Source organism: Sphaerodactylus townsendi, linkage group LG04 (assembly GCF_021028975.2).
Source record: "Sphaerodactylus townsendi isolate TG3544 linkage group LG04, MPM_Stown_v2.3, whole genome shotgun sequence".
Taxonomy (NCBI): Eukaryota; Metazoa; Chordata; class Lepidosauria; order Squamata; family Sphaerodactylidae; genus Sphaerodactylus; species Sphaerodactylus townsendi.
The window spans coordinates 87,619,356-87,636,314 of NC_059428.1; the positions used below are offsets into that span (position 1 = coordinate 87,619,356).

At 41.4% G+C, this 16,959-nt stretch overlaps 1 protein-coding gene across 1 annotated transcript in view; it reads right to left on the reverse strand.

The window, feature by feature from the left end:
* CLCN4 (chloride voltage-gated channel 4) overlaps positions 1 to 16,959 on the reverse strand; it is a 52,882-nt gene that overhangs the window by 11,657 nt on the left and 24,266 nt on the right. The window contains exons 9-11 of the mRNA XM_048493371.1: positions 10,057 to 10,243; positions 8,388 to 8,786; positions 3,970 to 4,186 (exon numbers count right to left, since the gene is read on the reverse strand). Coding sequence (XP_048349328.1) covers positions 3,970 to 4,186; positions 8,388 to 8,786; positions 10,057 to 10,243 — 803 coding nt within the window. The remainder of the gene's footprint in view (positions 1 to 3,969; positions 4,187 to 8,387; positions 8,787 to 10,056; positions 10,244 to 16,959) is intronic.

Genomic DNA, 16,959 nt, shown 5'->3' on the forward strand with positions numbered 1-16,959 from the left:
CAGTCCCAGTTCAAATGTTCCAGCACAATTCTTTCCATGATGGAGAAGGAAGCAATACTTCCTGTCATGTACTTCAAAGAATCTGTGGGCATTGACCTCCAAACTATCACTGCAGTTAGGTAATGTTAGGGCTTAATGATCTTATGCTGCCCCCTCCCCATAGTAATGTATAGTTTACATGAGAATAATGTATATGTTACAAAATAAATAATCAAGCAAACCTTTCTCATCCCATTCCACCATCTCCACTGATAGTGTAATCTGAGTCTATGAATATTTGCTGAGAAGTCTTTTGTGCTCATTAATACTTGCCAAATATAGCCTGTTTTGGGGGTAAAAAGATAAAGTTTCCCCTTCAGGCGTGTCCGAACCTGGGGTACCACTGCAAGCAGTGATTTCATAGGCAAGCCATTTTTGTGGGGTTGTTTGCCATTGTTTTCCCTGGCTATTCTTTACCCCCTAGCTATGTGCTAGGTACTCATTTACCGACCAAGGAATGGCTGGCTGGCTGAGTTGACCATGAGCCAGCTGCCAGGATATCTGACCCACAGGGGGCTCGAACTCCTGACCGTGTGAGTGGCAGTGCAAGCACTTAACCACTATGCCACGTGGCTCCTTTGGGGGACCCCTACTGAAACCATGAGTGAGGGTCCCAGATCCTCAGAGCAGCTGTGGGAAACAAGACTGCGTCCACTGAAACTTGCTGCGTTAGGTTTATGTGCTAAGAATCCAACTTCCAGTTCCTCAATGGAAAAAAATACCATGTTGTGTAGCTTAGTGCAGGCAAGGAAATCACACAATGCAGGATTCTTAACACAAAGTTTTATTCTTCAGTCCTTCTTGTAACTCATATTCTCCTTCTTTTGCCATCTTTCTCCTACTCTGCTCTTTTTAGGATCAATGGATCTAGTCAGGCCAGCAACTGACTACTACAGTCTCCCTATTAGGACAAATTTCTAAATATCAACAACAAAATAAGCTATGCCTATTGAAACACAACACACCTGCCCACTGCTCTACCCCATTAGGACTAGGAGGACTATAGTATATGGACTACCGTTCAATTGCAACTGGGGATGGCAGAATCCATGTGGGGCCCTGGATCTCTCAGAACTCATCTCCAGACTACGAAGATCTGTTCTCCTGGAGAAAATGGGTGCTATTCTATTCTATTACATTGTACCCCATGATGTCCCTGTCCTCTCCAGGTTTCATCCCCAAATCTCCAAAAGTTTGCCAACCTGGACCTGGCAGCCCTAACCCCTATCCCCTGACAGTGGCTGAGGGGACCTGGCATCTCAAATTGCAGTCAGTCTGTTTTATTTAATAGATCTAGTTTTAATACGCAATCCTTATTTTTCCTTCATAATATTAAATAATAATCATATTTTCCTTCACGATATTAAACTATATACAATAAATATTTTTATAAAAATATGTATTATATGATCATATTTCATTTAGCACTGGCCTTTCCTCCACTTTTAGAAAAAAAGTTGGATCCTATGGCTCTATACCACTAGCAGTTTAGCTTCCAAGCAGAACACACCTGTTCTGCCTGGTCAAGACTTCTGAAGGAAAGTTCCTTTATGCCAGTGATGGTGAACCTATGGCACGGGTGCCAGAGGTGGCACTCAGAGTCCTCTCTGTGGGCACGCGCAGTCCCCCCCCCACACACACACACATCTAGGCTAGCCTAGGCAGCTGGGCTCAATTATTAGCATTAAACCTAAGACCTAGTTTTGGGGAAGCAATGTAGGTAACCCTGTTAAGCACTGTTAAACCCCACTGATTTTCATGCAAAGAACTAAAGTGCGATCTTTTACCTGGGAGTAAGCTCAGCTGCTGGCAATGGGGCTTGCTTCTGAGTAAACCCTCCTTGGGTCGTGATTCATCCATTGGAAGAGTTGCATGGTTGCTTCAAAGCAAAGCCACCGACTACCACCCAGCTTATTCCTATGTAATGCATGCCTCAGAGTCAACTGTTTTTTCTAAACTAAAACCTCAGTATTCAGGTTAAATTGCCGTGTTGGCACTTTGCGATAAAGAAGTGGGTTTTGGGTTGCAATTTGGGCACTCGGCCTCGAAAAGGTTCGCCATCACTGCTTTATGCTGAGGGAAAGTTCCACCACTAGTAGAAAGTCATAATATCCAACCCAGTTGTATACATTATTGCTTTCTCTGTATTCTAACCTGCCTCTCCTTCTTGCTCTTTTTAAAACTAGATTAATTCATGTAAAACTGGATTAATTTCTTTCTGATTGCACATCCCACTACTACACCAAGACACACATTTTGCCGCACAATGGGCACGTTAGCCAAAATTAAGAATATCATTCTCAAGTATTTCAATGAAAAAGATCAAAATATGCATTTAAACCTATCACATTTAAATCAGTGGAAAAGAAAAGAACTTGGCTGAATCAAGCTTTATATCTTGAGGCACATTATCACACGTAAGCCTATTTAATGCCTGTCTGCATGATGAGGAATGCATCAGAAGGGGGAAAAATGTCAGCTACATTTTCACACAAATCTGTCCTAACCTTGAGACCAACAGCCAGAGGTGTTGGGGTGGGGTGGGGATTGGCGCCCTGGGCAACATCAGCTCCGGCCACTCCACACACACACGTCCCCCCATGCCCCACTTACCTTAGCCGGCAGGAGCCTGCCACGGGCCATCCCTCTAGCATCCTGGTCCAATGGGTGCCCAGCGGCAGCACAGTCAGGCTGCTCCTTTGGCCAGCAGAGGCTCCACTGGCTGGTGGGGAGGGGCTGAGGAGAGGGGTGTGGGGAGTGATTCTCTGCCCCCCACCTGACCAGTTGGCGTGAGCCCAGGGACATGTGACCCCAAATGTCCCCAAGAGCCTCTGCCAACAGCTTAAAAAAGAAAGGAGGAAGGGTTGTGGCTCCATGGGAGAACTGCTGTTTTGAATGTAGAAGATCCCAGGTTCAATTCCCAGCATCCCAGGTTCAATTCCCAGCATCCAGTTTAAAGGACCATGCAGTTGGTGATGTGAAAGACCTATCCCTAGACCCTGGAAAGCTGCTGCCAGTCTGAGTAAACAATACTGATCTTAATGAACCAGTGATCGAATTCAAGGCAGCTTCATGTGTGTTCATGAGCGTATTTGAAGTCTTACCTATACCTTAAAAGTTCTACTCCCATTGCCCCAGTGCAAAAATTAAAACACTTGAGATTTGCTTTTTTTAACTTTCTAGTCTGAAGATTGACAGTGCAATCCAAAGTGCCAAAACTTCTGAGGAGCCAGCATGACCCCTCTGCTAGCATAAATGCCTTTTACACCAGTTGGCACAGGAGCACTTACGCCGGTGCTATGGAGCTGAAAGGCAGCATGATGCTGAAGTGCCAATGCAGCTGCAGCACCAGAGCTCTTCGGACACAGGAGCTAGAAGGAGACATTCCTGGGGATTGAGCTGGCATTAGTCATCTTCCTGAGCCTTTCAGTCTGGGAATGCCTATTTTCTGGTGCCAACCTACACTTGCAAAAAAGTACAGGCAGCCCATTGAATTGAATGAGGGGATTTCACAGAGATCAGGGAGAGCATCACTTTTGGCTAGCTGGTCACAGCACAGTATAGTGGATTCCGCATGGGCCAAAAACAGTGGTGTGAAAATAGTGTAATATGGTTTACGCCATTTTCACACTGTTTTTGACCCACGCAGAATCCGCCCAAGTCTCTTAGATGGTGTTGTGGCTATTTCTCCCCTCCCCTAGGTTTGCACTCTGACTTGGACAATTCATTAGTTTTCAACAAAAAATAGTATTTTCAATCAGAAATTGGTAGAAATAGGTGGGAATAGGTTGTTGGAAGTGTCCAAGAAATACTTGGACAAACTATGAGAACCCAACTCATCAAATGAGCACACACTACCAGCCTCTTCTGTCATGTCACCATTCTAATTATAAGCCCATATTCTGCCCATATGTATATATGCATACATACCCACTGCGAGTGACAAGACACTGTCGGAGACCAAGTTTTCGGAAGATGTCTACCACTGTTTCCATTGGTGTGTGGTCTGTGACAGTGAAGGGACTCAGATTAAGAATGCGACGGAGCTTCAATGGATGTGGGCTATTTGCAGGAAGTTCGGGGGGGTCTTCGGTGAAGTACACAATGGAATTGCTGACTACTCCATCCTGGCGCTGCCTTGCATTCTCTGATTGACAAGGAATTAAGACAAAATGCACACAAGAACTGAAATGAGAAAAGGTTATAATTCTGGTGTTTCTTTACAGTGATAAGATTAGAGAAAGAACCAGAATTTCACAGAGATTCCAATACAAAGTTACAAGACAATAATTCTTATACTCATAACTCACTGATAATTCACTGTAGTATCAACTGTTCACTTGCATGTGTGAATAAAACCATCAATGTTAACTAACACAGCTAAAATGTTTATCTTATCCAAGCCCTTATTGGAAGGAGGGGGTAGAGGATATCCTGTCCCCAGATCCAATTTCCTGCCAACACTCCAAGGGGCGGAAGGATAGAAATTTTTCAAAACCATTAAGCTGAGATTGACTGATCTTTTGATCATAATAAACGTTAACTGATTAAAAATCCATATCAATTTTTTTTGCCAGAACTGACAAAGGGCAGATGTAGATATCCCCTCCCCTAGGATTGCACTGTAATTTGGACGATTCATTATTTTTCAACAAAAAATAGCCTTTTCAATCAGAAATTGGTAGAAAAGAGGTGAGAATAGGTTGTTGGAGGTGCCAGCACTCAAAGAATATTTGAACTACAAATAGTTTCTAGAGCTACTCTTTGTCACTTCCTTTTCTTTTTACTGGAAGTAATGTAGCCTCTCCCGCTAGCCTGTGGCTTGGCAACCCTACACTCAAACCCAACACTTTTTAATGGAACCATTTATGGATGATAGTTGAATAATCAACGTGATATGTATTTCTGAGGAGAAAGGAATTTTCCTTACATCATGAACTGAAACTGACCTTGGACCAGGGTAGTAGTTCCCATGCCTGACCCTCCCAGCTTATGAATTTAATAAACATTGGACAAATTCTGGACCAGGCATTTACAGTCATTCTAGATTTTCTCACATAAACAGGTAATCTTTACTTATAGGTCATGACTTCAACAATATCTAGCAAGCAGCAAATAATACTTGGACTTGATCCTTCTGCTTTTGCTGTGCAGTCTTAGATGCTTTCCAGACATACTATAACATCTTGCATGAATAGAAAGCACCTAGCACTGGAGGAATGTGCTCCATAATGGCATTCTGTCTGTGCAGTCAAGGACCAAGATGTAGAAATGGAAGCAGAGTGTAGGATCCAAGACACAGTGGGAAAGTATTTAAGCACAGAAATAATCCTAAAATCCATGCAGAAACTAATCTGCTGTTCACAGAGAAGTTGTCTGTTCTCACCTTTATCTACAGTGTGACTTGTTAGGCATTGACTGTGAAACAGTTGTGCTTATAATAAAATGCCAGAGTTCCTCAGGGTTCAACAAAATGAGTTCATTTACAGAAGCTTATTTGGCTTCTGAACAGTTCACTCAAATAAGCCGTATCCTGAAACTAATATTAAAGCTATTACTGTGAACTTCTCAGTCTAATAACTGTGCCTAGAAGCTTCAGAACAAGGATTGTTGAAGGATGCACCAAAAGAGGCTGATGCCCTTTGCACCTCCCTTGATTTTTCTTCTGAGTTCAGAGTACATGCTGAAAGTTCAAGACCGTTGATCATCTAAAAATACCTTGTGTTCAAAACAAATCCTAGCTAACTCTTAGTTGCCTTTTTAAAAATTCACTTAGGCTGATTTTGCATGCTAAAAATGCCCCATTGTTGGCATGGGGAATGAACTGGCGGAATGGAGAGTTTTGAACAGCTTCCAGCGCTGCAGCGTGTCTGCCACGCTGTTGCCCCGGAGCTGCCCCACAGCAGTGGCTTTGCTCCGGGACTTTCCAGAGGTTGAGGACCTTTTCGAATGCCCTCTGTTGCTCCAGTGGCTTCTACTGAAAACTCCTCAGCAGCAGAACAAGGCCATTTTTCCTGCCTCACTGCTCTGGCCCGCCCCTCTAATGAACGGGTGCCTTCCCCCCTTTTGGTGTAATAAAAAACACGGAGAGAGAAGCCTTGCAAAAAACTTAAGAAACCTCGCAAGAAAATGTCGTGTGAAGGTGCTGCGAACAGGAGGGCAGCGATTCCCTTGCACATGTAAGGAGCTTAGATGGAAGGGGTGGATTTAGAGTACCGCAATTTCCTCACAGGAATTGTAGACTGGGGGGGAGCAAGGGCGCTGATTTCCAGCGTCTGTTTTGGGTAGTCATTTAAAACTAAATTGGGGAAAGTGAGTGGGGGGATTGGGGGGGAGATTCAACCAATCACAATGCAGGAACAGAAGTTGTCCATGCATGCATAGAAGACATCAGGGGTGTACCTAGGCAAACTGGAGCCCTGGGCAAAACCTGAGTTTGATGCCCCCCCATGGGTGGCCAACCTCTCCCACGGTAACCAAACAATGATTTTTTCCACCAGGTTGTTTCAAAGTCACCATCACATTATAGAACATGCCCCAACTCTCAAATCTGAACATGCTTTCGAAATGTTTTATTACTGCTATGAAAACATTTTATGGTGTTGTATCCAATCCCCCCAATTGGGGAAAACAGCATCACTTTCAATGTTATTTAAACAGGGGACCCCAGATTCTCCCTTTAAGGTGGATTTAAAAGGAGAATCTGGGCTCCCTAGTTTAAACAAGTGATGCTGGGAATCCACCCCCAAACAGCATTATTTTCAATGGTGTTTAAACTAGGGAGCCCAGATTCTCCTTTTAAATCCACCTTAAAGGGAGAATCTGGGGTCCCCAGTTTAAACGACATTGAAAGTGATGCTCTTTTTGGGGTGGATTCTCCCCCACCCTGAAACAGCATCACTTTCAATGTTTAAACCAGGGACCTCAGATTCTCCCTTTAAATCTATGCTGAAGGGGATGGATTTAATAATAATAATAATAATAATAATAATAAGCTTTATTAGGCATTGAGAGAATAAAAGAAAGAAAGAAAACAAGCATTGGCAGGAAGAGGGTGGATTTAAAAGGAGAATCTGGGAAAATTTAGGGGGTGCCTGCTGTCAGGGGTGCAATTATTAAGATAGCAGCACCAAAATTTCAGAGTATCTTGGTGAGACCCTACTGATGATACCACCCAGGTTTGGTGAAGTTTGGTTCAGGGGGTCCAACGTTATGGACCCTCAAAGGTGTAGCCCTCATCTCCTATTAGCTCCCATTGGAAACAATGGAGGATGGGGGCACTCCCTTTGGGAGTCCATAACTGGACTCCCTGAACCAAACCTCACCAAACCTGGGTGATATCATCAGGAGTGTCTTCTGAAGAATCCCTGAAATTTGGTGCTGCTAGCCTAAAAACTGCGCCCCCTGCAGGCCAGAAATGGAAAAAACACTGAAAATACAAAAAATCCCACAAACGAACCTACGCCCCCCCACAAGGCTGCGCCCAGGGCAACTGCCCACTTTGCCCAATGGGAGGAACGCCTCTGGAAGACATTGCCGAAGATCTCGCAGTACAAGTGGAGTAGAGCTGGGGAGCAGTACAAAGTCAACAGCAGGGTAAAAAGCACTGCAGCGGCAGCACTTCCTGATATAGCATGGGGCATTTTTACTGTGCAAAATTAGCTTTAGGTTGTAACTGATCTTCTGTTCATTTGTGAAGCTCATTTCCACCCATCATAGAGAATTAACCTGTCTCTCAACTGTCCCGACCCAAAACCAGTGCTTTCCAACACAGCTCTATCATGTGTTTTCCTGAATCTCTCTCTTGCAACATCGGTGAAATTAAAACTGTGAAAGCCAAGCCTAGGCTGCAGCAATTTTTGAGTTCACATCTTATTCTATTGCAATTTACAGGACTATTACCTTCTGTCCTGTTGGCTTATGATCAATGTGCCCTGTTTTCCAACTCCATGATGCCTATATTTGCCTTTGTCTACACTTCCCACAGTTCATATTAATCTAGTTGAAATGCGTGATTTAATTTGAACTACATCTGCACATAATGAAGAAAAAGATGATATAATGAAAGAATACATAAACTGAAAATGTTTACTTCCTTCTCAGATGCTTTTCCTACAAAAACAAATATCGTCAGAAAACACATGCTGTACTGTTATTCATGAAAGCATCAATCATACTCTAAAGACTCAATATGAGAGAGATTTGAAATGACCATAGGCTAAAGATTTTTCCTGTAAATTCTTGATCCTGATTCAGATACAATTTACTTTGTATCTGCTGTTCTTGACAAAAGGTCCAATAAGCAGTCACAGTTTCAAATGCATATACTATACGGAGCTGTCACTCACTGATTGCAAGAATTAACTCCCGTCTCTGTGCAAAGCCAATGAGACGCTCTGAGTCTTTAGAAACCACCACTGGAAAGCCATTGTAGTCAGTCTCTTTGATTAATGTCTCCACATCTTCCACCGTCATGCTGTCTTGTGACAGGACAGAGAGAGGAGGCTCTCCACGCCTAGGTCTCATAACATCTGTGGCCAGTGTTCTGTGAGTAAATTCATCCTTCACATCCAGAAAGGGATAGCCATTCAAGTGAATGTGTGCCTCATAGATCCCTTCTTTCCCAAAGGCATCAGCTACCCATTTGCTTGTTACTGCAGCTGCCATCAGAGGAACAATGTACTCCAGGCCTCCTGTCAACTCAAACATGATCACCACAAGAGAGACTGTCATTCTCGTAACTCCACCTGAAGACAGAGAGAGAGATAGAGGGATCTTTCAGTTAGCTGCGTAACACTTTACCATCTTTGAGATGCTTACTGGCATTCCCAGAAGACCACAATTTCATCTTATTCAGTTCAGTATCGATTATGATGAGACTTAGCAATAATTTCTAATAAAAGCCACTCCCATTGGATCAATGTAGCATTGGTGTGGGTGCATAGGATAATAAGGCCTTATTGCATAAGGCATTCAAAATACATCCTTGATCTCTGTAGACATATCCCAAGTGTTTAAAAAAAGAAAGAGTCTAAAGGTAGACATTAGCCAAGAACTCAAAATGTTTAGACATTACAGTTTGGGCAAAATACAGGCACATACATAGTTAGCCTCTGTTACTTCAAAATTCTAACAGTTGATGGTATTCATTTGTTCCATAACACATTGGAGAATTGTGATTTGGGAATAAATGGCCTGTGAATACCACATATGAAAATTAGGTACCAACACAACACTAGTCAGGTAGAATGGGAAGAAAAATGTCAGTATGTGATTTGTAGGTAGATGCAAAGTCTAAATTTGATTGAGGGCCTCAATTTACTGATTGCATGTTTCTCTCTTTAAAGCACGTTCAAATCCTTTATGTACTCTCAACAAAACTGACAACATAAAATTAATAGTTAACACCATTTCATAAATTAACATGTGAACCTAGAGTTAGTATCAACAAATAATTCAAAAACTATCAGTGAGTTGTACCTGCATATCATACAACAGGGTCAGGAACATACTGCCTATGGGGACATGGGCTAACCAGGCGGTAGAGCTGGGTGCTTGCTGGGGGGTGGGGTGGGGAGGTGGAAAATTCAGATTTTGTCTCTGGGCTCCATTTTTCCTAGATACGCCTCTGAACAAGGTTCTTCAACATTTTTGAGCCTGAAGGAATCTTTGGTATTCTAACACAGCTTGGTGGGAACAGCCACAAAATGACCATCACAAAATGACTGTCGCAGGAGGTGAATCCCACCCCAAAATGCCTGCTGCAGCTTACCTCCAGTCACACAGTGAAGAGTCTTGAGTTGTGGTAACAGCTGCTGCTAAAGCAACATTTTTAAAAAATCCGAACAGCCAATCAAATTTCCAATGCCCAATCAAAAGCCTCACTGTGCAAAAGCCCCATCTGGTCTGCCTACTTTCTAAAAATACTTGGTGATCACCTGCCATTGTGTCCATGGGCACCATCTTGGGGACCCCTGTCGTACAACATGCAACAATGATTAATATTATACATTGTACCTAAACAGGCTGCAGCTCCCACCATGGCATAAAGTCCTGGGGTAACGCAGTCAGCTCCTGGTCTACACCAGTTTCTGAAGATGATCCAGTCATGGTGATGGTAAGCCAACTGCTCCACTCCAATTCCAACTATTCTACCAGCTATAGCTCCTACAGCCATACTCGGTATAAAGAGGCCTGAAGGGATCTCAAAGAAAAAAAGAAAAAGAAAAAAGAAAAAAATGTCACATGGGGGACTTAGGCATATGATGGTAAAGTCAGATTTTCATTTAAATTTGACAACTGTGGAATCATTTGATTATCTGAAACATTACTGCTTATTACTGTTTTTCACTGTATAATGATCCATGTAAAGCAGGCAAAGACTTACATGTACTTCTGAGAACTCAGTTTCAGATGCATCTGGCAATTCCTTCAGAACTATACCTAACTGTCCCCCAGCCCCTGGTTCAGGTCACTTTACAAAGAGAGAAATGAACAGAACAGCACTGAAGTATTTATTCTTGCATAAGCTTTCAGGAGCTAGAATCATTATTAGATTAATGGGATCGGTCCTCTCTTGGTATGTACGATGAGAAAAAAGTTTGCCAACAGCAGGACCGAAGCGCTATGAAAAGCAGGTAGTATGTGGATGTAATCTAATTGTGTAAAATTTGAATTAATCAAAAAGTATAACACAATTCACAACAAATTGGTGAGAACATAATCTGTCTAGTTTTCTGATGTGATAAACACTTGGAATGACTAATAATTCTAGAATGGCAGTACATTTGTCTGTTGCAGTAAAATAAGCAGGAGATTTGTGGTACAAGACTACCACTTTTAATTTTACTGTAAAATTTATGGATTACATTCTAGACTGTCACATACAGTTGATGAAGTACGTGTTTGACCTTCAAAGCTTATTCTAGAATAAGATTAGCCCATAAAATACCACAAGATTCCCCCCACCCCGTTTTTATAATGGCTAAAAGATATTCTGGATCTTGGAAAGATTATCAGATTTCTTAAGGAGTAGATGAGGCACACAGTCTGCATCTGAGTAGGTTGCAAGGTCTAGTCCATGGGTTTGTTTCTCTGCTAGATAACCCACTGGGGGTGGAAAGGGCTCAAGGGGGCATGGGAAGATATTGGACTGCAAGCAATCCTGTTGGTTCACCGGATCTAAATCATTGCACTGGACAGAAATAGAAGCTGCAATTGACATTGGTGTTTAGTTGTTATCGTCCTTGGGGTTCTCTGGTAACAGACTATTTCTGGGTACAATCTGGTCTTGTCAATCTATTCATTTCAATCAGATATAGTATTCGTAAAAATGGCAGATGTAAATCCTTCAGAACTGAGTCACTGTTCAAAGAATGGAGTAAATGTGGCATAACAGTGGATTATGTCGTGTACAGTATTGAAAATACACAGGCTGCTACACATATCTCTATCTTCCAGCTGCTGCCCACCACACCATGCCTTTCATTACTCACCATCAAGCTATGTTACAACCACATTTTTCCAATTCTGAACTCAAATTTGAATGATCTGCTAGATTCATAAGCATAATTGACTTTGGTTAGTTTCCTAACTATGGGAAATGTACAGGTATCTTACATTATGGTCTTTTAAGACTGCCAAAGGATTATAATTTATGACTATTTATTACAAGGGGAAAAGTTACTGCTTATTTTTTCATGTAATTTTTCTATAGTAAAAATTTGTTTTGAATGTGTCCCTAGCCAGTCAAATTTTACTTTATCCATTGGTTTGAAAATGTTTCCTCAGGATGTGGTTAATTAACTATACATTCACAACCATAAGGGCTCAAATTCTCACACAAAACTTTATCAGAAGGACAAAGGAAATCATTTTTGATGCTTTTCCTCATCATAAATGATTATGATTCCTTCCACAGCATCCTAATAGCCCTACAGTTCCATCGCTGCATGTAAAAGTTGATGCCACAATTATCTTTCAAGCTTCAGTTTTCTCCCCTTGTTCTTTTGTGACATGCAGTGAAGATTTAATTGTTACAATTTCCTGAATATACAAAAGTTAAGATTTTCATAAAAGTCTTTTACTGTAGTACAATTTTAGTTATGGGTTTACTCCAGGTTTCTTTGTAGCTACTAATTTACTTACGGGTTTACTCCAGGTTTCTTTGTAGCTACTAATCAAAATTTATTATTTTGTAACATCCAAAATAAGCATATCCCTCCACCTTTTTCTTAGATTCTGATCATGATATATGTATTACAGATAGCAAGACTATTAAATCATTTTTAAAACATCTAAAAATGAGCCCATGTAATAGAGGACACTTCACAACTTTATGACTAAATCCTCTCTGTATAATTTAGATGGGATTTGAATTACTTGTCAGAGGCAGCATAAAACCATTAACAAGGTGAAATCAGGCAGTTCATTCCTGTATCCTGGCTTGTCAAGAGGCTTTGTGATTTACTGCCTTTTTTGCCTGGGGTACAATCAAGTCACCAGTCCAGTAATGCAATAAATAGGAAGAAAGTAAAATGAAAACATCAGTCAGTTCCACTTGGTCCCTCCCACTTGGCAAAATATATTTTGAATATTGTAAAATGAAGCCCTCTCTGAGAGGTACAAGACTTACTAACTGGGGTGAATTAATTTCACATCAGACTTTTAACAGCCTAGTATTTTACCAGCCTAGCATTTTAAAAACAAATCAGAACTGAAGAAATGAAGTGACTCCTTGGACTGTACAAAAATGTTCATTAGTTCTGTTCATTAGTTCTAAGGAGATAGAGGCCAAATCAATTAATAGAGGGGCAATTTGAGTTACGCATTGTCTTTTTATAGTTCCAAAGTAATATACGGAAAAAACCTGAGATATCTTCTATGTTCTGATTACCTGAGGATCATATGTCATCCTCAAGGAGATATATTTGTTCTCTCTTTATACCAGAAGTGCAACAAAAGAGTACAAAATTCAGCTGCATTTCCTGTTTCCCTGCATCCTCAGATCATGTAAAACCTCCTTAAATCTATTTCACCAAAAAGGCAGACAAAGGCCCCTTCCGCACATGCAGAATAATGCACTTTCAATCCACTTTCAATCCACTTTGCAGCTGGGCGGGATAGCAAATTCCACTTGCAAACTATTGTGAAAGTGGATTGAAAGTGCATTAATCTGCATGTGCGGAAGGGGCCAAAATAGACTATGGCTGTTTTCACACAGATGTTTTGTTGTGCCATGGCTTTCTTATTGCAGTGTATTCTGGGAAACATCTAAATGTACTCTATTTGTCCTGTTTTGGTGTCTCCCTCAGACTTGTGGCAATATTTCCCAAACCTGGTTTGATACAATCCTTTTTTGGAAAGATCCTAGTCAAAGTGCTTATGGATTCGATGTGGACAGAAAGGTCTATATTTTTTGAGATCTATCTCACACTGGTGCCATTTTCCTTACCTTAGTCCCAGCAGCAGCTATCCCACCCACACACACAGAAGTACTTTTTAGAGCTTCTTAAAAAAAAAAACCACCCAATCACAGTTATACCACTATAGTATTGTAATGTTATAATAATCTGTTACAACAATGTACAAGTTCTCAGATTTCATGTTAAATACAGCAGATATCTAGATCTTTTTCTCCCAGAGTTATAAGGGGAAATGAAGTGGCTGAAAATTTCACCTTATAACTCTGCAACCAAAAGGACTTGGGGTTTTTTTTTAAATGCAAACTCGCAACTAATACATTGTTGCAATTTATTGTTGTAACAGAATCACAATAGCTGTGCCAATATTTTAAAAAAATCTGGAGAAAACTGTCTGAAGGGCTGCGATATGTAAAAATGTCTTTGTGAACAGCAGCAAAAGAACTACAAGAGTTATGGCAACCGGAATAGCACACAGTATTCCAATCACACCATCTATACAACAATATTTTAATATTCGCAGTTTTATTTTCAGTCCCTTTCTCAGCATGAAATTTTCCTTTTCACTGCTGCACATTAAGTTAACATTTTCATTGAGTCATCCACTATCACTCCAAGTTCTCTTTCCCCCTCAGTTTCTGCAAGTTTAGACCCCATCAATGTAGACTTATAGTTAGGATTTTTTGTTCCAGTGTGCATCATTTTATACTTACCACTTCATTTACCACATTGTTGCCCACTCATCCACTTTAGAGAGATCCTTCTGGAGCTCTTCACAGTTGGCCTGAGTTATTACCATCCTGAATAAGTTTGAGTCATTGGCAAACTTAGCCACTATGCTGCTAATCCCAGTTCAAGATGATGTATGAGCAAGTTAAATAGCACTAGTCCAGTATTGATCTTTGTGGGATCTCAGTGCTCACTTCCCTCCCAGTACTGTCTCTATGAAGAGGCAGTCTACAGGGTTGCCAGCCACCACTGGAAATTTGGAGGACATGGGGAGCACTGCGATAGTGTTAGAACACTTCCAGGGCAAACCTGGAAGTGACATCATGCATCTTTAGGAGTTGCTGGAAATTCTATGGTGGAGTTTCCAATGATTCCTAGAGTGACATGATGTTAAACCAACAGTGGATTTTTTTTGTTACTTTTCTACTCCCAGCTGACAGATCAGTGACAGGCAGTGTTAGTTGTCAGAAAGAGGTTTCCTAGCATGGCAAAAGACCTTGAAACCTTATATGCAGCACTTTTATTATTCTCTACAAAACTTATTGTGACCATGAACCTTTTGCCTTAACAACAATAAAGTATGATCTTTAAAATGCACATTCTTAGCACCAGTCATAATATGGACTAGTACTATGAGCCCCAGTAAGCTGCAGTATTTCAGTCAAAGCTCTGCTCACAGCCTGAGTTCAATCCCAACAGAAATCAGTTTCAGGTAGCTGTCTCAAGGATTACTCAGCCCTCCATCCTTCAGAAATTGGTAAAGTGAGTACCCAGCTTTCTGGGAGTAAAGTGTAAATTATTGGGAAGGCAATGATAACCTGCCATGTGAACTGTCTAGTAAATGTTGGAATGTGACATCATCCCATGGGTCAGTAATGATCCTTTACTTAATTTGAACTGTAGAACCAGACTCTTCTTACTTTAAATATTAAATATAGCAAATAGGTATATAACCTATGAACTTTTAATACATTAAAATAGAGCATCCAGTCTATAGTTTCTGAGGTATGTGACTATATCACATACAAGTAATATTTAACAGCATATTCTCCAATTTTAAAAAAAGCCTTCATAATTTCAGAAATTTTCATTGCATTTAGATAATACTGAATTACTTCGCTTCTGTGTATATGAATGTTCATCTATTGTTTCCAATGGGAGCTAATAGGAGATGGGGGCAATGCTTTGAGGGCCCATACAATTGCACCCCCTGAACCAAGCTTTGCCAAACTTGGGTGATATCATCAGGGGTGTCTCCTGATGATGCCCTGCAATTTTGGTGCTGCTAGCTTAAAACATGCACCCCTGACAGGCACCCCACGTTAAGTATTGGGGGGATTCTCTGGCGATGGTGAATAGTTTAGGTTTTTTCCTCTCTTCAAACATTGTTTAAAGGGAGTTCAAGCTGCCTGAATTTCCTTTAAACAATGTTTAAAAAAAGAACAGACTACCTCCCCCCCCCCTCGATTCTCCACTTCCCCCTCTCGATTCTCTTCCTTTCGAGTCTTCCTCTCTCTTTCTCCCAAGTTCTTCTCTCGCTTTGGCATGGCACAGAAGTGAGAGGAGCACTTGGGAGAAAGGGAGAAAAAGATTGGAAAGAGAGAATCGCCACGGCTCCCTTGTTGGAGGGGGGGCTTGGGGTTTCTCTCTCTTTTCCATCTTCCTCTCTCTTTCTCCCAAGTGCTTCTCTCACTCTGGCATGGCATGGAAATGAGAGAAGTGCTTGGGAGAAAGAGAGAAAAACCCTCTTACAAGGGGGAAGGGGGGTGGACTCTCTTCAGTTTGACAGAGAGTCCACCCCCCTTTCCCCCGGCAAGTGCCTGCAAGCCAGGAATTTTTAAAGGGACTCAGGCTTGCAGGCACTTGCCAAGGGAAGCGGGGAAGCGGCAGCATTCGAGGATTGTTTAAATGAAGCCCGAATGCCGCCAAATCCATACAAGCCAATCCGAATACTTTCTATTCAGATCGGCTCGTCGGGCTGAATATGGCCCCAATATGCCCGAATAGGCCACAATTTGCCTAAAGCATACAGACTTTTTAAAATAATCCCATGGGGAAGATATAGAGAAACAGAGGTATTGTTTTTGAGGACAAACCCATGAAGTGAGCATCTGAAAATACTCCCCTGCCCCTAAACTGGCAGGAAAAATGAACTGTTTCTGCTTCTGTGGTGTTTGCACGGTAGCATGTTCACCACAGGATTTTTGAAAAGAATCCTGTGGTGAACATCAATCTGGCCATTTTTGAAAATCCTGGGATGAAAGAAATATCGCAGGACAAACCTGATTTAGGACCAGGAACTGTGCAAACTTCTTGACCAAGCTGTGATTTTCCCTTGCTCAACCAGGGATATTTGGACCATGCAGAAATGACCATGGTCTCTTAGAGCATCTCTAACACCTTCCCTGAAAACTTACCCAAGCTGATACATGAAAGACTGGCCTAAAAAAAATCTCCAGAAGTCATTTCTGCAACCAAAACCATTCAGTCATATCAAGAAGTTCCCCCCAAATACTGCAGACTTCATCTGTTGTCTGAAATGTAGGCTTAGGCATTCAGTATAGTTTTGTTCAATTTCACATTCTGGCAAGACCTTTCTGTATTTGGGTGTTTTCCAGAAACCAATTAAAAGCCTTCCACTGTAGTTTTGCCAATGGTTTGACAAGTTAATTAGGCTGCAATTTAAGACTGGTCAGTTAATACAACATCTCCACTTCCTTTCAGTATCCCATAAGCTCTCTTTCAAGGATTTCAGAAAGGCTACAAGAGG